Source organism: Rhinatrema bivittatum, chromosome 1 (genome assembly GCF_901001135.1).
Source record: "Rhinatrema bivittatum chromosome 1, aRhiBiv1.1, whole genome shotgun sequence".
Taxonomy (NCBI): Eukaryota; Metazoa; Chordata; class Amphibia; order Gymnophiona; family Rhinatrematidae; genus Rhinatrema; species Rhinatrema bivittatum.
The window spans coordinates 397,687,957-397,711,726 of NC_042615.1; the positions used below are offsets into that span (position 1 = coordinate 397,687,957).

Sequence of the window (23,770 nt, forward strand, 5' to 3'; positions counted from 1 at the left end):
AGCCAGGGATATTAGGGTGTGGACCCTCTGAAGAGGAAGGTAAGCCTTTGCCTGCAAGGTGTCCAAGTCTGCTCCAATGAAGGATAAGGTTTGAGACGGGACTAAGCAAGATTTCTCGTAATTGACAAGAAACCCTAAGGAAAGGAGTGTTTGAATTGTCAATTTTAGGGAGGATTGAGCTATGTGTTGGGAGGAGGCCCTGATTAGCCAATCGTCCAGGTAGGGGTAGACGTGGACACCTTCCTTCCTTAGGAATGCTGCTACCACTACGAGACATTTGGTAAAGACTCGTGGGGCAGAAGCCAGACCGAAAGGTAGGACACGGTATTGATAATGGTCGTGGCCTACAAGAAAACGCAGATATTTGCGATGGGATTGTGTGATCGCAATGTGGGTATAAGCGTCCTTGAGGTCGAGAGAGCACAGCCAATCCCCCTTTTGCAACAGAGGGAGCAAGGCACCCAGGGTTACCATCTTGAACTTTTCTTTTTGGAGATACTTGTTGAGGGCCCGAAGGTCCAGAATTGGACGTAGCCCCCCTGATTTCTTTGGTATCAGGAAGTATCTGGAATAGAATCCTTTCCCTTGTTGACAAGGAGGGACGGGTTCTATAGCATTTGATTGTAGAAGAAGGGATACTTCTTGATGTAATTGAGTGAAATGGCTGGTTAGACTCCATGCCTGAAGGGGCGGGGAGTCTGGCGGAAGTGTTATGAAGTTGAGGTGGTAACCCTGTGCGATAATTGCTAGCACCCACTGATCTGAGGTGAGCTGTTTCCAACGGTGTAAGAAGTGGAACAGTCGACCCCCCACAGGGATGTGTGGAAGAGGGAGATGGCATGTGCTCAATACAGGGAAGTCAAAGGCCCGCCGCAGGCCCAGGAGGTGGGGCTACAGTAGGTCTTTGCTTTCTCGGCTGACGAGGCTGAGGCCTGTTAGAGGACCGTGCAGGACGAGCCCTAGTTGACGGAGGGTAATAGCGACGTGGTCGAAAGAACGAATTCTTAGAGTCCTTCTTTTGCGGTTGCTTGGAGGTCACCTCAGGTGGGACAGATGAGAGTTGTTTCAACGTCTCATGGTGGTCTTTTAACTCCGCCACAATCTGTTGAATTTGCTCTCCAAACAAATTGTCGCCTAAGCAGGGCAAATCAGCAAGACGATCTTGGACTTCTGGGCGAAGGTTGGATGATTTTAACCAAGCCCAACGTCTGGCTGAGATGGCTGTGGCTGAAACCTTCGTGGAAGCATCGAATATGTCATAGGCAGTCCTAATCTCGTGCTTCCCTGCCTCAAATCCCTTGTGAAGAAGGGCTTGAAGCTGCGGTTGGTATTGGTCCGGCAACGTGTCAGCATAGTCTTGCATCTGCTTAAGGATGGCTCTGTTGTATTGAGTCATGTAAAGTTGATATGAAGCTATGCGTGAAATCAACATAGCTCCATGATACACTTTCCGTCCTACACTATCCAGGAACTTGTTGTCCCTGGTAGGTGGGGTAGATGAGTGCGGCTTAAGACGCTTGGCCTTCTTCTGCGCGGACTCAACCACAACAGAGCGATGATCCAGTTGAGGTTTTTGGAAACCTGGTGCTGACTGGACAAGGTATGTGGAGTCAGCTTTCTTGTTAACTGGTGACACCGATGAAGGAGATTCCCAGTTTTTCTTGAATAGATCCAAAAACACCTGGTGTATAGGGATGGAAGCGATGATTTTTGGAGCATCCAGAAATTGAAGTAGTTCCATCATCTGGTGTCTGTCATCAGCTTCAGATTGTAGTTGAAAAGGTACAACTTCTGACATCTCTTTCACAAAATTAATGAAAGATAGATCCTCAGGAGGAGATCTTTTTCTACTCTCTGTAGGAGATGGTGGCGAAGGCAAATCTGTGTCAGAAGAGGTATCATCATCATCACCCCAGGTATCGTAGGGATCATGTGTGGCTTGTAGCCCTGATGGACCTGGCTGAGGCTCTGAAGGCATCGATGGAAACCGAGGTGGAATCGGTGCGGTAGGTGGAACCAAAAATGGCATCGATGGCTTCGGTGCTGCCGATGGAATCGGTGCCTGGCGCGGAATCGATGGAGCCGAAGGATAAATCGGTGGAGATATACCAGAAGGTACCGATGGAACTACCCCGGAAGGGGGAATTCGAAACGGTGTTTCTCCTGCCGATGAGAAACCAGTCGGAGACGGTGGTGTTGTCGATGGCACTGGAATCACCGATGGAAGGGCCGTCATGAGTGCCTCCATGCGGCTCAGTAGCGGTGTGCTAGCGCTTGTATCAACGGCTCGGTGGTCGGTTCCCTCCTCGGTGGCGAAGACGGTGCCGGCGTCGGTGCCGGGGGCGGCACTGGAACCGGTGCCGGAGACGGTGCCGATGGAGGTTGTAATTTCTTCATCGCTTTCTCGATGGCCTCCTGGACCAGCCGGTCCAGTTCTGCCCGGAGACCAGGGGTAACCATACCCGGCTCGACGGGAGAGGGAGGCTGAGGCAGGGCCGGAGGGACCACCGTAACCGGTGGGATCACGGCCCCCACACCCCGAGAGGGTGAGGGTTTCCTCGATGCCGGCGAACGAGACGTGGAGGGCGTCCGGTCTGTTCGCGGCTTCTTTGTCGGTGGCTCGGCTTGAGCAGAGGTCGATGGCTGTGGATCCTCGACAGGCCGAGACTTATGCCGTCGATGGCGGTGCTTTTCTTTCCGATCCCCTCGCCCATCCGGGGAAGGGACGGGAGTCGACGGCCGAGAACCGATCGATGGCGGACGGTCACCGGAGGGTTGACGATGATGGTACAACTTCGACGGTGCCGGTTCCGATGACGTCGATGCTATCGATGGCGTTGGGGTGGGTGCATGGAAGAGGAGCCCCATCTTCTCCATCCTGGCTTTGCGACCCTTGGGTGTCATTAAGGCACATTTGGTGCAAGTCAGGACATCATGCCCACTACCCAAACACATTACACAAACCCTGTGGGGGTCTGTGATGGACATAGTCCGGGTACAATCCAGACAACGACGGAACCCCGTTGCCATGGCTGGAAGCCAAAATTTAGGCTGGGGATCGGTAAGTGCCCACAGGCCTCTAGGGCCAAAATCGACGGCAGTCGATGGAAGAAGGCAAAAAACTTACCGGGTTCCGTAAGATGACTAAAAAATTTGTCGAAGGGAGACCCCTGAGGGGCAAATTTTCTTAGGAAATTAATTTCCAAATTCCTGTCAGGAACGTGGTTAGAGAGCTCCTTTCACCGCGTGGCAACTGCTGCGCGGAAAAAAGAAGACTGAAGGGTGGCCCCTGCTGGCTGCAGAGTCAGTGCCTTGCTGGGCATGCCCAGTAGGGGCCAGTCAAAGTTCTGTTTAAACTTTGACAGAAGTTTTCCGTGGTGGGCTCCATCCTCGATGTCACCCATTTGTGAGGACAACCATCCTGCTTGTCCTGTGAGAACAGAGTCTTTCTTGCTGCTGATTTTTTTTTTTTTTTACAAACTTTACTAATCAGAAGCTCTGGCCAGGATCAAGGGAGCAGCTGCAGCAGTGTCCTTGTGGCGTAGCCAGGGGCCCCTGGCCTACACACACAGACTCATAGCGGGCGAAGCCCCTGACAGAGATAACCAATCCCCCGGACGCCCGGCTTCCACTGAGGGATGGCCCACGAAGGTGCGATTGCCAGGAAAGGAGAAAAACATTCTATACTGAAAAACTAAACATCAAACTAAAAACTGCAGGAGTGCATCTCTGCCATCTGCTGGAGTCAGAGAAATACTAAGGGACTGCAGGTGAAACTCTAGTATATATGGCAGTGACCATAACTTTGTACTCTGACTCCATCTGCTGGTAGGGATGCACAACCCACTTCTCTGGACTGATCCTGGTACGTACTGGGAATGAGGTTTTTAAACGTTATGTGTTTGTAATCTATTAGGCTATGTTCAATAGTGTAAACCGTTATGATGATGTTTCTCCAAATAGCGGTATATAAAAGCCTTTTAAATAAATAAATAAATACATAATCAATCAATCTTGGGGTATTTTTTATGCCTTTTTTCATTTTGCTCTTCGTTTTTATCTATTTTAATGTTTTGGTTAGTCTCTCCCCTTTCCTTAGACTTCTCTCCTTTGGGACCAGGCTAGGCCCACCACAGCAACTCTGGTTCCTTTGGGCCTGGATCTAGTGCAGGGGCCATGGCTCCTTTTGTGAAAATTTGTAATATTGGCTATAGGACATGGAGAAGCGGCAAAAGATCTCAAAATTTTTTTTCAAAAACATTGCTTTCTGGCCACCATGTTGGGAAAAGGGAGTGGCAAGTAGGGAGGGGAGAAAGGGGGAAGAATCACTTTTTATAATACTAAATCCATACAGGAATACTTTAATTTACTTTGTTCCATGTGTAATATCTTTCACATGCATACATATTCCTTGTTTTTGAACAATCACCTTTATAAATTACATGTCATGAAAGCTCCTTGCCTTTATCTAGTAGCACTAGATTATAATTAGCTTATGACAACTTTACTCAAACACCATTATATTTAATACAACTTAAAAACCAATTCTATTACATGAGTCAGTTTAAAATCTTGCAAACATTCTTCACTACAAAAGCAACCCAAAAATCAGATCTGCAGCAATGTGCTTCTAGCTATCTTTATGCGGCAACATTAACTACACACCACGCTGTATGCATACCACCATATACATACATATTCTTTTAATTTTTCTGTACTGTGCATATATTATATTTCTTCCAGAACCTATAACAAAAACTTTGATTAACATACACAACAAACAGCTGAATAAAGAAATACATTTATTTGGGCAAGAACGCAACGTTTTCTACCCAACTACAGGAGAAAACCTTGTTTTAATTGATTTTCAATAAAAACCAAGAGATCACTAATTACATGTGTACTAATCAAAGTGAGATCCTACATAAAACACGTACCTGACCATCAACTAAAGCTGTAAGTGGTAGATAATCAAATAGATCGGTAAAATATTTCCAAACATTAGCATTGCCATATTTCCGTAGACATTCATCATAAAAGCCGTAGACTTGTGTGATTTGCCGGCTCTCATGGTTTCCCCTCAATATTGTAATTCGTTCTGGGTAGCGCACCTGGTTACAGAAACGAAATACAGTTTACATTTTAGAATTTCTCTCAGATAGATTAATTGTTCATATACTCATGTGTCATAGAATTATTAGAGAACAAACATATTGTTCTGATTATTTTTAATAAAGCAAAAAATAAAAAAGACAACTAATTTGTGATGTTAGCCAAGCCTACTTGATAACTATAAAAGTTATGGTAAAACCTAATTTTCATTGTAAAAATGAAAACAGTAGTAAAACAATAAATTTGGAATGGCAACTGAAATCCACAGGGAGTTAGTAGTATGACCCACACACTACCCAGCTAGTAAATTAGAGCGGAACCTTAAGAATGGTCACATAAGTGCAAAGTCTGCAGGGTTTTTTTTTACCCACAGATTTTGCACCTGTTTTCAAAGTCAAGGTATAGCAAGTTTGCTCATCGCAAGCAATGTTTTCCATAGACAGCAGGATGAATTAGCTATGACATGTTGATGACATAATCCAGCGGCACTGAACAAACTTCTCTCTCTCTTAGCTAGTAGAGTCTTTGCTCTACTGAGCATATGTGGGAATTGCCACTCAGTTGGCCTTGTGAGCCCCCTCAAATGATTTTAGAGCTATTTTAGAAACACAGAAACATGACAGCAGAAAAAGACCGTACGGACCATCCAGATTGCCCAGCAGTCCAATTAATTTAGCATTATAATTATCATCCTTAGAGATCCCCTATATTTATCCCATGCTTTCCTGAATTCAGATACTGTTTTTTGTCAACCACCACTCTCTCTGTAAAAAAAATATTTCCTAAGACTATTCCTGAATCCACCCCCTTTCACCCTCCTCTCATGACCCTTCATTCTAGAACCTCCTTTCCATTGAAAGATTTGCCTCCTGTGCATGGAAATCTTTGAGATATTTGAATGTCTCTATCATATCTCCCCTAACTCGCCTTTCCTCCAGAGTATACATGCTTAGATCTTTAAGTCTATCCCCAGATGCTTTAGAAAGAAGACCACTGACCATTTTAATAGCCACATTCTGGACCAACTCCATCCTGTTTATATCTTTTGAATGTGCAGTCTCCAGAACTGTTCAAAGCATTCCAAGTGAGGTCTCACCAGGGACCTATTATAGGGGCAATATCACCTCCTTTCTTCTGCCGACAATTCCTCTCCCTATGCAGCCAAGCATTCTCTGGCATTTACCATTGCTTTTATCCACCTGTTTGACCATCTGAAGATCATCAGATAAAATTACCACCAGATCCCGTTCTTCCTTTGCACTTAGAAGAATTTCACTTCCAATGCTGTACTTTTCCCTTGGGGTTTTGCATCCTAAATACATTACTCTGCATTTTTTTAACATTAAATCTTACCTGCAGACTTGAGATCATTACTCGAGTTTGCTAGATCCCTCATGTTTTCCACTTCTTCCTAACTGTCCCACCCCTGTTACAGATTTTGGTATCATCAGCAAGAAGACAAACCTTTCCCAACAATCCTTTTATGTCTCTCATAAAAATGTTGAAAAAAAACCAAAAACAGTCCATGGACCGATCCATGAGCTACAACATTAGTAACAACCCCCTCCTCAGAGAAAACTCCATTTACCACTACCCTTTGTCTCCTCCCACTCATAAGAACATGACATACTGGGTCAGATCAAGGGTCCATCAAGCCAGCATCCTGTTTCCAACAGTGGCCAATCCAGGCCAAAAGAACCCGGCAAGTAACCAAACACTAAGTCTATTCCATACTACTGTTGCTAGTAATAGCAGTGGCTATTTTCTAAGTCAACTTAATTAATAGCAGGTAATAGACTTCTCCTCCAAGAACTTATCCAATCCTTTTTTAAACACAGGCTACACTAATTGCACTAACCACATCCTCTGGCAACAAATTACAAAGTTTAATTGTGCATCGAGTGAAAAAGAACTTTCTCCGATTAGTTTTAAATGTGGCCACATGCTAACTTCATGGAGTGCCCCCTAACCTTTCTATTATCTGAAAGAGTAAATAACTGATTCAACATTTACCTGTTCTAGACATCTCATGATTTTAAACACCTCAATCAGCTGTCTCTTCTCCAAGCTGAAAAGTCCTAACTTCTTTAGTCTTTCCCCATAGTGGGAGCTGTTCCATTCACCTTATCATTTTGGTTGCCCTTCTCTGTACCTTCTCCATCGCAACTATATCTTTTTTGAGATGCGGCGACCAAGAATTGTACACAATATTCAGGTCTCACCATGGAGTGAAACAGAAGCATTATGACATTTTCCGCTTTATTCACCTTTCCCATTCTAATAATTCCCCAACATTCTGTTTGCTTTTTTGACTGCCACAGCACACGAACTGTCGATTTCAATGTGTTATCCACTATGACCGCCTAGATCTTTCTTGGGTGGTAGCTCCTAATATGGAACCTAACATTGTGTAACTATAGCATGGCTTATTTTTCCCATATGCATCACCTTTCACTTATCCACATTAAATTTCATCTGCCATTTTGATGCCCAATTTTCCAAGTCTCACAACGTCTTCCTGCAATTTATCACAATCTGCTTGTAATTACTACTCTGAACAATTTTGTATCATCTGCAAATTTTATTACCTCACTCGTCGTATTTCTTTCCAGATTCATTTATAAATATATATGAAAAGTACGGGTCCCAATACAGATCCCTGAGGTACTCCACTGCCCATTTCCCTTCCACTGAGGGAAATTCTCCACTTAATCCTACTCTCTGTTTCCTGTCTTTTAGCCAGTTTCTAATCCACGAAAGGACATCGCCACCTATCCCATGACTTTTTACTTTTCCTAGCAGGCTCTCATGAGGAACTTTGTCAAACGCTTTCTGAAAATCCAAATATACTACATCTAATGGTTCACCTTTATCTACATATTTATTAACTCCTTCAAAAAGTGAAGCAGATTTGTGAGGCAAGACTTGCCTTAGGTAAAGCTATGTGACTTTATTCCATTAAATCATGTCTTTCTATATGTTCTGTGATTTTGATGCCTTAGAACACTTTCCACTATTTTTACCTGGCACCAAAGTCAGGCTAAACTGATCTGTAGTTTCCCGGATCGCCCCTGGAACCCTTTTTAAATATTGGGCTTACATTAGCCACCCTCCAGCCTTCAGGTACAATGGATGATTTTAATGATAGGTTACAAAGTTTTACTTATAGGTATGAAATTTCATTTTTTAGTTTCGTCAGAACCACTAGGGTGTATACAATCCAGTCCAGGTGATTTACTACTCTTCAATTTGTCAATCAGGCCTACCACATCTTCTAGGTTCACTGTGATTGGTTCAGTCCATCTGAATCATTACCCATGAAAACCTTCTCCGGTACGGGAGCTCCCCAACATCCTCTCAGTAAACACCGAAGCAAAGAAATCATTTAATCTTTCCGCAATGGCCTTATCTTCTCTAAGTGCCCCTTTAACCCCTCGATCATCTAACGGTCCAACTGACTCCCTCACAGGCTTTCTGCTTCGGATATATTTTAAAATGTTTTTCCTGTGAGTTTTGCCTCTACGGCCAACTTCTTTTCAAATTCCCTCTTAGCCTGTCTTAGAATGTCTTACATTTAACTTGCCAACGCTTATGCATTATCCTATTTTCTTCTGTTGGATCCTTTTTCCAAGTTTTGAATGAAGATCTTTTGTCTAAAATAGCTTCTTTCACCTCCCCCTTTTAACCATGCCGGTAATAGTTTTCCCTTCTTTCCACCTTTACTAATGTGTGGAATACATCTGGACTGTGCTTCTAGGATGGTATTTTTTTTAAATGACCACGCCTTCTTGTTCATTTTTTACATTTGTAGTTGCTCCTTTCAGTTTTTTTCTAACTATTTTTCTCATTTTATCAAAGTTTTCCTTTTGAACGTTTAGCACAAGAGCTGTGGATTTGCTTACTGTCCTCTCCTTCCAGTCATTAATTCAAATTTGATCATATTATGATCACTATTGCCAAGCAGCCCCACCACCGTTACCTCTCTCACCAAATCCAGTGCTCCACTGAGAATTAATCTAAAATTGCTCCCTCTCTTGTCGGTTCCTGAACCAATTGCTCCATATAACTATCATTATTCCATCCAGAAACTTTCTCTCCCTAGCATGTACCGATGATACATTTACCCAGTCGATATTGGGGTAATTGAAATCTCCCATTACTACTGCACTACCAATTTGGTTAGCTTCCCTAATTTCTCTTAGCATTTCACTGTCCATCTCACCAACTGACCAGGTGGACGGTAGTATACTTATCACTATAGTCTTCCCCAACACACAAGGGATTTCTACCCATAAAGATTTCAATTTTGCATTTAGTCTCATGCAGGATGTTTATCCTGTTGGACTCTGTGCCATCCCGGACATAAAGCACTACACCGCCTTCCGGGTGCTCCTCTCTGTCATTGCAATATAATTTGTACCCCGGTACAGCTCTGTCCCATTGGTTGTCCTCCTTACACCATGGCTCTGAGATGCCAATTAAGTCTATGTCATCATTCACTGCTATACATTCTAATTCTCCCATCTTACTTCTTAGACTTCTGGCATTAGCATACAAACATTTCAAAGTTTGTTTTTGTTTATATTTTCATTCTGCTTTTAATTGATAGGGATAAGTTAGAATTTTTTTAGCTCTGGTGAGTTTTTAGTTACAGATACTTGGACATCTTTCTTATTATTGGAACCTCACTGTTGGGATGCCCTAATTTAATGCATCATTAGTATCCTTTGAAGATACCCTCCCTCTGAACCATGAGCTGCTGAGCGGACTGTCGGCTTTCCCCTTCGTTCTAGTTTAAAAGCTGCTCTATCTCCTTTTTAAAGGTTAGTGCCAGCAGTCTGATTCCACCCTGGATAAGGTGGAGCCCATCCCTTCAGAAAAAACTCCCCCTTCCCCAAAAGATTCCCCAGTTCCTTACAAAACTGAATCCCTCTTCCTTTTCACCATCATCTCATCCACGAATTGAGACTGCGGAGCTCTCCCTGCCTCTGGGGACCTGCGCGTTAGACAGGAATCATTTCAGAGAATGCTACCCTGGAGGTTCTGGATTTAAGCTTTCTACTTAAGGGCCTAAATTTGGCTTCCAGAACCTCCCTCCCACATTTTCCTATGTTCATTTGTGCCCACATGTACCACGACAGCCAGCTCCTCCCCAGCACTGTCTAAAATCCTATCTAGGTGACGTGTGAGGTCCGCCACCTTCGCACCAGTTAGGCATGTTACCAGGCGATCCTCACGCCCACCAGCCACCCGGCTGTCTACATTCCTAATAATCGAAATCACCAACTATGATGGCCCGACCTAACCCTTCCCGCTCCTGTGCAGTAGGCCTTGGGGAGATATCCTCGGAACAAAAGGACAATGCACCACCTGGAGAGCAGGTCCTTGCTACAGGATCCTTTCCTGCTGCTTCAGGTTGATGCTCTCCAATCATGAGACCTTCTTCCTCCAAAGAGCCACCAGGGCTGCCAGTCTGAAATTGGGACTTGGCTACTATGTCCCTGAAGGTCTCATCAATGTACCCCTCTGTCTGCCTCAGCTCCTCCAGGTCTGTCACTCTAGCCTCCAGAGATCGGACTCGTTCTCTGAGAGCTAGGACCTCCTTGCATCGCATGCACATGTACAATTTCTCACCGGCGGGTAAAAAATCATACATGTGACACTCGATGCAAAAGACTGGGAAGCCCCTCTCTTGCTGCTGGACTGCTGCCTTCATCTCAAATTTGTTCAGTTCCTAGTTAACTTTTATGTTGCTATAGGAGTAGGAATGTGTCTAATTAAAGTCCTTTAAATGTATTAGTGAATTCACTAAATGTCTGGTAGTGGCCTACAGGGGAATGATCAAACGTTCGATAAGGGGTTTGGGTTTGTTTGTTTTTGTGAAAATGACACCTGCCTATAAATTAAAAGATGAGCTAGGGGTGGGAGCATTGGAAAAAACAAACTGTCTAACTTCAGTTAGTCAGCCAGAGTGACTCACTGCTCTCTTGATTAACAAATGTTGGTACCTAATCAAACCAAATCACACAACCTTAACACCTTTCCAAGGTGAGTAACTGAACTGAACTTTTCAACCTTTTTACTTAGGTATACACTGCTCCTAGCTGATTTCTAGCTTCTGGCTACTTTTGTTGTTGTTGTTGTTTTTAATATACAAACACTCTAACTACTGCTTATTAGCAGTCAGTTTCTAACTCTAGGATCCATACCAAGGGCGCACAATTTACTTATAAGTCTTTTGCGCAGAACCGTGTCAAAGGCCTTGCTGAAATTCAAGAATGCTACGTCTAGTGCTCTCCCTTGATCCAACTCTGTTGGTCACCCAATCAATGAAATAGATCAGATTCATCTGACAAGATTTACCTCTGGTAAAATCATGCTGCCTTGGCTCCTGCAATCCAATGGATTCCAAAACCTGCACTATATTTATATGCAATTGTTTAAAAAGAAAGGCCAATCCGTGACGAATATGCCTCATTTGTTTCATTCATTGGCTCCCGAAAAAGAATAAGCGCATCCCACGAATGAAACATGTGACATTAGTTTCATTTGTTTCCCCATAGAAAAACATTGGTTGCATTGTAAAGTAAAGAAAAGCAAAAGAAAAATGAAACCTATTTAGTTCTCCAAGGAGGTGGCTGACAAAATAAAGGCTAAAAGAACAGTGTTCAAGAAATATAAAGGATCCCAAAGGGAGGAGCACAAAGAAGAATATCTGGTAGAACTGAGGGAGACAAAGAAAGTAATCAAGATGGCAAAAAGTCAAGCGGAAGAAAGGATTGCTAAAGAGGTAAAGAGAGGTGACAAAACATTTTTCAGATACGTCAGTGAAAGGAGAAAAGTTCAAAGTGGTATAGTGAAATTGAAAGGTGAAAAGGATCAATGTGTGGAGAGAGACGAAGAAATGGCAGAAATATTAAACAAATACTTCAGTTCTGTGTTCACTAAAGAAGACCTTGGAGAAGGACTGTCACTAGTTAACAAGAAACTAGAGGGGAATGGAGTAGATGCAACTCCATTTACAGTAGAGAATGTATGGGAAAAGCTGGGGAAACTGAAAGTGGACAAAGCCATGGGGCCTGATGAGGTTCATCCTAGGATACTGAGGGAGCTCAGAGATGTGCTGGCGGGTCCACTGTGTGACCTGTTCAATAGATCCCTAGAAACGGGAGTGGTGCTGATTGATTGGTGAAGAGCGGTGGTGATCCCGCTTCACAAGAGTGGAAACAGAGAAGAGGCTGGTAACTACAGACTGGTTAGCCTCACCTCGGTGGTGGGAAAAGTAATGGAGTCGCTGTTAAAAGAGGGAATAATGAACTATCTACAGTCGGAAGAATTGCTGGACCAGAGGAAGCATGGATTCACCAGGGGAAGATCCTGTCAGACAAACTTGATAGACTTTTTTGACTGGGTAACCAAGGAATTGGATCAAGGAAGAGCACTCGATGTCATCTACTTGGACTTCAGCAAAGCTTTTGATACGGTTCCGCACAGGAGACTGGTGAATAAAATAAGAAGCTTAGGAGTGAGTGCCAAAGTGGTGGCATGGATTGCAAACTGGTTGACGGACAGAAGACAATGTGTGATGGTAAATGGAACTTACTCTGAAGAGAGAGCGGTGTTGAGTGGAGTGCCTCAAGGGTCGGTGTTGGGACCGGTCCTGTTCAATATCTTTGTGAGCGACATTGCGGAAGGGATAGAAGGTAAGGTTTTTCTTTTTGCGGATGACACTAAGATCTGCAACAGAGTGGTCATGCCGGAAGGAGTGCAGAGAATGAGATGGGATTTAAGTAAACTGGAAGAGTGGTCAAAGATATGGCAGGTGAGATTCAATGCCAAGAAATGCAGAGTCATGCATATGGGGTGTGGAAATCCAAAAGAACTGTATTCAATGGGGGGAGAAGGGCTGATGTGCACTGGGCAGGAGAGAGACCTTGGGGCGATAGTGTTTAATGATCTGAAGTCAGCGAAACAATGTGACAAAGCGATAGCTAAAGCCAGAAGAATGCTGGGCTGCAAAGAAAGAGGAATATCGAGTAAGAAAAGTGATTATCCCCTTGTAAAGGTCTTGGTGAGGCCTCACCTGGAGTACTGTGTTCAGTTCTGGAGACCGTATCTCGGAAGGGACAAAGACAGGATGGAGGTGGTCCAGAGAAGGGCGACCAAAAAGGTGGCGGGTCTTCATCAAATGACATATGAGGAGAGATTGAAGAATCTAAATATGTACACCCTGGAGGAAAGGAGGAGAAGGGGTGATATAAGGACTTTCAGATTCTTGAAAGGTTTTTTAATGATCCAAAGACAACGACAAACCTTTTCTGTTGCAAAAAAATCAGCAGAACCAGGGGGTCACGATTTAAAACTCCAGGGAGGAAGACTCAGAACCAATGTCAGGAAGTATTTCTTCATGGAGAGGGTGGTGGATGCCTGGAACACCCTTCCGGAGAAAGTGGTGAAGACCAAAACTGTGAAGGATTTCAAAGAGGCATGGGATAAATACTGTGGATCCATAAAGTCTAGAGGATGTGAATGAAGAGAAGAGGCATGGGAGTGGCTTGCGGGAATGACGGCTACTACCTGGAGATGAATATCCTTATTCAATAAACATACACACGGTTAATGCGACTCCAACATTGCTCTATGCTTCAACTGCAAGAGGAAATGTGGATAAAAGGATTTGCATCCGCATAAAAGCATGGGAGTAGCTTGCTTGTTACAGTGGTTACTACCCCAAAACCAAAAATGCCTGATACTTCACTTTCAATGCATATCCAGCATAGCTCTCTGCTTCAATGGCAGGGGGAATGAAGAAAAGAGGATTTATATTCAAACAACCAACAAGGACTTGTAGAATAGTGAACTGCATATATCCTGCACACATGTAGTTATAGCACTGTGAAGCACTATGATCACTGAACTTACCAGAGAATCATCCAGCACGGATGACATCATTCCTGGAAGGATGGAACTAAGTTTGTTATTCTAACTGATAAGAAGAGGCCTGTGCCCTATAAGTAAGAGCAAGCTAATGTACACATGTTTTAATATATATCGATTGGCTATTAAAGGTAATGGGTGTGGATTATGCAGATGTCTGATAGTAGCAGATCCAAAAACCCTTATAACCTGAAGCGCACATCTTGGAGCTCTGAGCAGATTCTGAATAGACTGTATACACCTTTGCTTGTATCCTTGTCTCTCTGTTTTATTCTCTGCTCCATAGAGGAACTGTCCGCCTTCCTCTATTAATTACCTTTATCAATAAACCTCTTTCTTTATTATTGTTTGAAGCTGGTATTCATTCTGTAATTAGATAGAGGGGAAGCCCCTCTTTTAACATCTGGAGGCACCGCTGGGATTCACAGGAAAGGTTTCGCGCCCCTTTCCTGGGACTCTCCGGCTGCAGCAGCTTGCGGACGCTGTTTAATGCTTTTGACTAATTAACCAGTTCCACTTAGGGTGACCTGGGGTCATTAGCGTACTTAAGTACTGGCAGGGTCGAGAAGTGAGTCTGGCAGCTGCCACGGAGGTCGTGATTAAACTCTCCAACCTTGGAATCCAGGACGCTGATTCTTAAGAGAGAGTTCTTCGGTTAATAATTGGGTATGTATGTGATTTCATTTTAATTTTTTTTTAAGAAAAAGTGATTGATTTGATTAATGTTTCAGTTATCTGTGTCTTCTCTTTTATTTCCTATTGCTAAGTTTGTTCGTTTGCCAGAGCTACTGTAATTGCCAGTCGTGCTTCTTTGAATGGCATTCTTTGGCCTATCTGTATTGGTTTCAGATTACATTTACTAGGAAGCTATAAAATCTCTTAAAGTTGTTGCCCTGCGTGTGTGTATAACATCGGTTAATTTACAAAGGTGCTCATTCCTAAATGTTTTTGCTCCTGTCTCATTTAACACTTTCTTAAGACGTTTAAAGCAGTTTGGAATTCCCTGCCCCCCCCCTCCCTTCGCTTCTAGGCTTTGCTTCCCCATTTCTTGCAGTTGTAAAAGTTCATGACGGTCTGAATTCTTTTCTCCCGCTGCTCAGGGTCTGGTTTCACTTCAGTATCTCTCGTCGCTGTTTGACACTTTATTTGCTCTGCTTAAATGCTGTACATTTTTCTACTTCATCACTTGCATTTCCTTGCTAAATAATCCTGATCTGCCTGCATTTTCTTTCTTTATTGAAGCGGGAATCGCCCTACCCTCGCCCCTCTCCTTCCCCCCCCCCCCACCTTTGCATTCCTGTGCCAAAGTGGCGACGATTCCTTTGTTCTGGTGTTTCATCCTTGTATCTGCCACCTCGCTCTCCCTCCTCGCCCCTCCCACTCGCCCCCCCCCCTTTGTCTCTTCCCAGTGCATGTTGGGCAATTGAGTTTTTCTTCTCCACCCTTTCGTTTTGTAGTTTTCCAGTGCTATGCGTTGTCACGCCCCACCCCCCTGCACATTCCTCTCTGCTTAAGTCAGTGCCCGCTGGTTCTTGGCATTGTCTCTCGGCACTTTGGGCGTTGGCCCCACACCTCCCCCCCTCCCTGCTGTGCTTCGTCTATATTGCCTTCACTGCTGGCTGACTTCATCTGCCCCCACCTCAGGAATTCCGCTTCTGCCTGCTGTGTGTGTGTGTGTGTGGTGTGTGTGTGTGTGTGTTAATTGCTGTTCGCTTTGTCTTTCCCAAGGGCGGGCTCTTTCTTTCCCTGCTTTTTTTTTTCCTCTGACTTTTTTTTTTTTCCTCCCTGCATGGCTGCTTGACTTCATTCCAGCCTGCTTAATTACGAAACTACTGACACTGCCTGCACTGCCGGCTTTTCAAATAAGAACACAGAATTCCTCTTCACAGCCTGAGCCCGTCCCGGCTCCTGGCTTTGCTCTGGTTTCCCTTTGTTTTATGGCATTTGTAGTCCGTTCATACTAGGCTGCCGTGCTGCCTACTCACTCCTCCCTTACCCTTCCTTAGGAATTCAATTCAGCCCGCTGCTCTGTGCCTTTTCTGCTTGTGCTGTCTTTACATAATAGAAAACAAAAAACAAAAAACCCCTGAACTTTGTGTGCTTTCTTTCTCTCTTTCTTTTTCAGTTTCAAGTTGCTTGTAATAATCTAAGATCTGTGCTTTCCGATTCTTTTTCTTTCCCATTTTGTTTGCCCACTTGTTTGCCTTCCTCATTGTTTCTCCTGTAGCTGTCGGCCTTGCCGGATTTTTCAGCCCCGTCATCAAACTGGGAGAAGTTACATCAGAGACTATTTTAACTGATATTAAATATGTTTTCAAAGTTCCGTACATTCAAAGGTCAGCCTAGCTCTGACGCTGTTCCTACTGTTCTCTGTGATTCTCCACTGCTCGAGTAATCGCATTTCAGATTCCAAATGAGAAATTAATCAGGGCCTGCCATCTTCAATGGGTTTTATGGGCGGCTCAAGATGATTTCTTAGCTGGCCCTCCCATGGCTCCTTTGACACAGTTCTCCTGGCTCGTTTAAAAGAATTTCTTGAGAATAAATATGCCACTAAGCCTGCTAAGTTTAAATGAACACAGGTTGGTCCTTAGGCTGGTTAACTTAGTGAAATTAGCTCTCACTAACGCTGCTTCTGCTCCCCCACAGAAAACAGCTGACGCCTTGCATGAGTCCTCTGAGTCCTCGCTACCTTCTGGTCCACTCCCTGCTATGCAATCTGCATTGCCTCAGACCCCCACCATTTCCACCCCCCAGGTAGCACCTTCTACTTCACCAAAGTCTGCTACGTCACCTGATGCCCCTCCTCCTCCTTATGTGTCTGATTCGTTAATTCGCCCTTATGCTGCTCTCCAAATTCAACTTGATCAAATGGCGATGGCACTCCCAGTGCTTAGTCCTGATGACCCATCCCAGTCAGACACTGCTGTGGGTTTTACTCCCTTGGCTCCAGATTGCCCGACCCGCCTAAATTCTTTAGGCAACACCCAGACCTCAGCCTCTGCTGCTCAGAGGCCTACTGCTGACACGCCCCTAACTCACCTTAACCCTACCTCTGCTGTTCGACAGTCACCTCTATCCCTCCCCTCCACTGCGAGGGAGGCCTGGTTTCTGTTCAGGGAATGCTGCATTGTACCCCTGTACAACCTGAAATAGACGATGATTCTTTTTCTGATGCTTCATTTGATTCTGAAGATTTGCCTGTCATTCCTGGCCTTCGCCATCCATTAACAGTTGAACTACGTCGTCGCCTAGACCAACATTCCGCAACTCCTACTTCTCCTATATATGCTGATCCTGCAGCTCTAGTGGTCACAGCACCCCAAGTCAGCACTGTGACCCCTGCATCTTTTGTTGCCAATAAAGAACAGTCTTTTTCTTTTGTGACTAAGTGGGTAGAGGCCCTTGCAGACTGGACTGAGATTCTGAGTCCTCAGATGCGTCCCTATCCTCGAATAGGATCTCTGACTAAGGCAGATATGAACACAGCTCGTAGTGCTATTCGCGATAATCCCAATCCTGAATGGTCTAGCAAGTTCCAACATTACATGCGCATGGGTCTCAAGGTATGGGAACGATACGAAGGGAAGTATCGGTCGTCATCTACTGCTGCTCCAAGCCCTGCTGTGGCCCTTCCTATTTTGTCCAAACCTGGACGTACTGCCAGAAATACCACGGTTAAAACTTACACTCCATGGTCCTTCACTGATTTACAGGCCGTTCTTTCTAAACTTCCCTCTATTTCTCGCGGTGCTCACGCCTGGATCCTTAAACTGGAAAGTCTTACCATGGGCGTACAACTCGCAGTTGGCGACATTAAAGCTCTTTTTGCCCAAACTCCTGGCCTTAACCAATCGGCAGTGTGGTCTGCTGCTCAACGTTCAGATGTCTTATCAACCCACCAGCATGATGGTGACTCTTTTGACCCTCATCGTACTGCTACATGGGAAGCTTTGCGCCATCTTTTTCCGCAACGGCGTGATTTCACTAAACTTACTTCAGCTCGTTGGGATCCCAAGCTTACTCTTTTTGATACGTTTTTGCATAATTTTCAGGAAATGTTCACTCAAGAGCCGGGAGGTCTTTATTCAGACCCCAATTCTCTTCCAATGTTTTGTCACATGTTTGTCCAAACTTTACCTGTCACCATTCGAAAGGCATTGAGTAATGTAGTTGCCTTGGAAACCATGCCTTGGAGTCAAATGCATGGTAACATATTACACCATGTTCAGAAATTCCTTGAAGCTCGCGATAAGTCCCAGGACGATCTTGTCAGAACCCAAACTAAGGCTAGTGCACTTTTTATCCAGGATCGCGAGATTGCAAATGCTCCTCCCAATGACATTCAAGAGTCCGATTCGTGTTTCTTTCAGACACCTAGTTCTCGGCCCCCATTTCGAGGTCATTTTCAAGGCCAAAGAGGACGTTCTTCCCAGAGACGCCCATCCCAGCCTTGGAATCGCGACCAACGACCACGAGATTGGCCGCGCCAAGACTATGCCCCAGATTGGCCAACCCCCCAGAGAAGAAATCCAGGTCAACAGTGTTACCAGTGTGGACAATTTGGTCATTATGCTAGAGATTGCCATGCTATATCTTCACTGCCTCAGTACCCGACACCACACGGGGTACCTCACAACCCCCCACTTTCAACCCCGTTCATGGACAGGTCCACGAAATCAGTATCCTCCACAATGACGCCAAGAGTCATCGACTGTTGTTGCACCTCTTTCTGTTCCTGCTGACTCTACGGAGCCAACCATTGAGCTCCTCCTGAATGATAAACATCCAGTACGATTCCTTGTCGATACTGGAGCCTCCATCTCAGTTCTCCGTTCGTTACCACCATCTGTCTCTTTGTCCCCCGAAGCTCAGTCTGTTGTAGGTCTTTCAGGTATGTCTAGGGTATTGCGTAAAACTAGTCCCTGCACCTTACAACTTGGGAACCACCGCTGCACAGGTTCATTCGTATTTGCACCTCACTGTCCTGTCAACCTGCTAGGTCGTGATCTCTTATCCGAATTCCAGATTCAGATAGATTTTTCTCGTCGCCAGCCATCCCTCCTTATGGCTGTGCTTGACCAATTCGATGCTCGTAGGTCTTTTGCTTTAGATTCATTGCCCAATGATTTGTGGTCCACAGAAGGAAATGAATTTGGCCTTTCTAAATCTGCCCAACCCCACCTTATTCGTCTCAAAGATCCATCACATGGCCCTTACCAAGAGCAGTACCCCCCCCTCCCGATGACACTCATTCTTCTATTGCACAAGAAGTTGCTTCATTAGTAGCTGCGGGTGTTCTGGAACCCAGCTCTTCTCCTTTTAATACTCCTCCCCGGTTCGTAAGCGAGATGGACGATGGCGTTTAGTCCAAGACCTCAGATTGTTGAATGACCTTACTTCCCCATTTTCCCAAATGTTCCTAATCCTGTTACTTTACTTAATTCCACGCCCCATCTTTTTAAGACATGTATTGACCTCTCCAATGCATTTTTTTGCATTCCTCTACATTCTGATTGTCGACCCCTTACTTCTTTTCAGCTTGGTCCTCGTAGCTTCCAATGGACAAGACTTCCGCAAGGATTTCGTGATAGCCCTACTATATTCAGTACTCAATTACACCGTGACCTAGAGTTGTTTGAAGCCACTTTACCCGAGGATGCAAGTTTATGCCTGTACGTTGATGATCTGTTACTCACCGCCACTACTGAAGATTTATGTATCCAGCTGTCCATTGATCTTTTGAATAGGTTATACCACCTTGGTTACAAGGTTAACCATAAGAAATTTCTGTTAGCACAAACTTCGGTTTCCTTTCTCGGCATTCATTTAGGAAACTGTGTTCGTTCCATTAATGATGATTTAGTACGATCCCTGATGGCTCTTCCTGTTCCACCCACTACAGTGACCCAGACTCGTGCAGTCTTAGGTTTACTCAACTTCTGCCGTCTATGGATTCCGGCTTTTAGTGAAAAGGTCCTTTTCTTGTATGCCCATACTCAGGGCTCCGTCAAAGGCTCTCACCCCGTTTCTCTCACAGATCTTGAGACATCCCGTTTAAAAGCTCTTGTTGAAGAAGCCTTACGAGCTAACACCTTACTTGCTTATCAGCACTCGCAACCTTTACATCTGTGGGTAGTTGCAGGCACCCACACCTGGTCAGCTGTTGGCACACAGGACCAGTTGGAAGCTGTTATTTTCCTTTCTGGCAAATTTTCCCCTGTTGAGCTCGGTATGACTACTTGCGAAAGGGGAATTGTCGCTTGCGCCACTGCACGTGAAAAACTGAACCATTATATTCCCTATGCTATGGTGGTTCTTCACACCCATCACGACGTCAATTTTCTTCTTTCACCTTCCCAAATGTCTTTAACGGCTTCTCGTACTGGTAAATACCAGGCCATCCTTATGTCATCGGCTACTTCGCTACAACCTTGGGGTAAAGCTGTACCTGCCCCTGCTGTTTCCTTAGACAGAATTCTGTCCACTATCGGATCTCCAGACGCCTTGTCGCATGACTGCACTCGTCAGCTTCCTGAAATGGATGACTTACCTCTGTCTGCTATTCCGCTGGACGAGGGAGAATTTTGGTTCACTGACGCTGGAGGTACTCTCCTTACCTCCACTGGCTTTGCTGCCCTTCGGCTTCTACCATTCACGGACACTGTGGTTGAAAAACATGTGTTCTCTCTACCCCCTGTCACTGGTGTACAGGAGGGTGAACTCATTGCCGTCACATGGGTTCTAGACTACGTGCTAGAACACCGCTCTCCTCTTGTTTCTTTGACCATCTATACTGATTCCCATTATGTGTTCTCGTCGGTACATCAACATCGTCATAAATGGAAAAAGAGAGGGATGACTACGAGTACTGGAGCTACTCTCAATAGTATACACATTTGGCAGAAATTGTTTGCATCCCTTGAAGAATTTGGTGTAAGAGGCGAACAAGTCACCATCACTTGGGTGAAAGGTCATCAGAAACCCTCCTCATCTTGGGAAGCTTATGGTAACCACCTGGTTGATACCGAACTTCAAGACTTGAAACCACAACGATGTAACGAGTCGCCCGACCCGGATAGTGTTATGGTGACGACTCGCTCCCAGACTAAAGCACAAGATACCATGCGGATAGAGGAAGACACCCCTCCATGGCATCAAGAGAAAGATGTCCCCTCACCCATTCAGACTGCCTACAAGCTTCAACAAGACGCTACAGAAGCCGAGATACAAGAATGGTTATATGCTGGAGCTACACCTATTAGTCACCCCCGGTGAAAGATTGCTTTTTGTATACCCATCCCTCAGGGAAACCTTGTTTGCCCTTGATGGCTGCCAGAACCATGGCTACTAGCCTACATTCTACCTGCTTCATAGGCCAGCCACCCAGTTCATTGAAGACTTATCTGTATGGTGGAATCCTAAAATTCGGTCCATATGCCACGAAACAGTTCAGTTGTGCCACATTTGTACTGGTAATATTCCCCGCAGAGGTCCTTCAGTTATCCCTGGTCACATCCCAATTCGGCTTCAGAAAAAACCCACAGCACTGAAACTCTCCTACTTAACCTTTCCAACACCATCCTAAGAGGATTTGACAACAAAAAAGGATACCTTTTGATTCTTTAGACCTCTCTGCAGCCTTCGACACAGTGGATCATAAAATTCTTATCTCCTGTCTAGAATCCATTGGGCTAGCTGGCAAAACTCTTAGTTGGTTTCACATCCTCCTTCCTCAATAACAGCACTTCAAAGTTTCTCACAACAAGATTTCATCGAACCCCATCCCTCTTGAAACAGGTGTGCCACAAGGATCTGCTCTTTCACCCATTTTATTCAACTATACCTTACACCCTCTATGCCATCCTCTTAACAAGACTTGACATAACGTATTACGTGTATGCCGATGACATACAAATCCTCATTCCAATTTCCTCCTCGATAGAAGATGCTATGTCAAAAGCAGCCTCACACCTGGATGCCAATCAGAAACATGCTAATTCATCTTAAATTATGTATAAATACAAGCAAAACCGAATGTATACTAATCGCCAAAAAAAAATCCTGGCCATACAAACAATTCCACCCTTCCCAATTTGACAAGTCCCTCATCCATCTTAAGATGAGCGTTAAAGACCTGGGGTTTTTGGTTAGACTTTGACCCTAAATTACAAAAACACAATCTCTACAAAAATTAAAGAAGGCTTTCATAAACTTCAAATTTTAAAACACCTAAAAACCACTGCTTCACCCCCAGGATTTCAAAATCATCCTACAAGCCCTCATATTTTTCCGGCTTGGATTACTGCAATTCCTATTGATTGGCCTTCCAAAATCTTCTTTGAGGACCCTTGCAGCTCCTTCAGCATGCTGCAGCCAGCAGTACTAACAGGTAAAAGAAAAGTTGATCACATTACGCCTGTTCTCAACCAATTACAGTGGCTCCCTATTGAAAAAAGAGTAGAATACAAAGTTCTCTCTCTACTCCACCAAAGCAATATATAAAGCCGACTTCACTGCCTTGATGACATCATTCACATACATTGCCCTCAACGACAACAAGAAACTACTAGTAATATTCAACTAGAGATTCCCTCACTTCCACAGGCCAAATTATCATCCCACCAGAAAACGAGCCTTTTCCATTATTGGCCCAAAGCTATGGAATGAGTTACCCTCATTTCCTCTCCATTCAAGAAAAACGCTAAATCCTCAAAAAAAGACCTAAAATCCTGGCTACTCCGCCAATCTTTCAAAGACAGCACTCAATGACTTTAAAGCACTCTAACAATTGCCTGCTATCTTTCAATATCCACCTTGGTAAATCCCCCATGTTCATGATACAGATGCCCCCCTTTCTTATGATGTTACTAGATATCTCTGTTTACCTATTCAGGGTATCCACCCTGTATTTTTTTGTTATATTAACTCTCATTGCTAAGTCTTCTCTCATTAGTTTGTTAATTTTATATTATTACACCGTTCAATGTAACATGTTGTTTGTATATGTAACCAGAGTGAAGGCAACTCTGCTATACCTCGGTATATAAAAAATACTAATAAATAAAATAAATAAATCCCGAGACCTCAAGGTCCCGGTATTGAATGGCATTGTGATTTTTTACCGATATGGGAACTAGGAGAAACAGCGCCCTGAGATATCTTTTAGTCTGCGTGGATTAGATATTCGCATTGGATTGAAGCCTTCCCCTGCAAAAGTGAGTCCAGTGATGTCATGGCACATGCGTTATGTCAGGAACTCATACCTAGACATGGATTCCCTCACTGCATTGTCACCGATATACGGTACTCACTTCGTCAATAGATTGGTGGACAACATTATGGGGTAGATTTTCAGAGCCCTGCTCGCCTAAATCCGCCCAAAACCGGGCGGATTTAGGCGAGCAGGGCCCTGCGCGCCGGGAAGCCTATTTTTACATAGGCCTCCCGGCGCGCGAGAGAGCCCCGGGACTCGCGTAAGTCCACGGGGTTCTCGGAGGGGGCGTGTCGGGTGGCGTGTCACGGGGGCGGGCCGGTCGTTCGCGGCGTTCCGGGGGCGTGTCTGGCAGCGTTTTTGGGGGCGGGTACGGGGCCGTGGCTACGGCCCGGGGGAGTGGCGCGCCTCGTACCCGCCCCAGGTCGCGGCCCAGCGCGCAGCAGGCCACGCTGGCGCGCGGGGATTACGTCTCCCTCCGGGAGGCGTAAATCCCCCGACAAAGGT

The 23,770-nt window shown here is 44.8% G+C and overlaps 1 protein-coding gene across 3 annotated transcripts in view; it reads right to left on the reverse strand.

Annotated features, from left to right (window-relative positions):
* Window positions 1–23,770, reverse strand: part of PPP2CB (protein phosphatase 2 catalytic subunit beta) — a 428,792-nt gene that overhangs the window by 166,738 nt on the left and 238,284 nt on the right. For all 3 annotated transcript variants that reach the window (XM_029601853.1, XM_029601859.1, XM_029601846.1), the window contains exon 3: window positions 4,938–5,111. In XM_029601853.1, coding sequence (XP_029457713.1) covers window positions 4,938–5,111 — 174 coding nt within the window. The remainder of the gene's footprint in view (window positions 1–4,937; window positions 5,112–23,770) is intronic.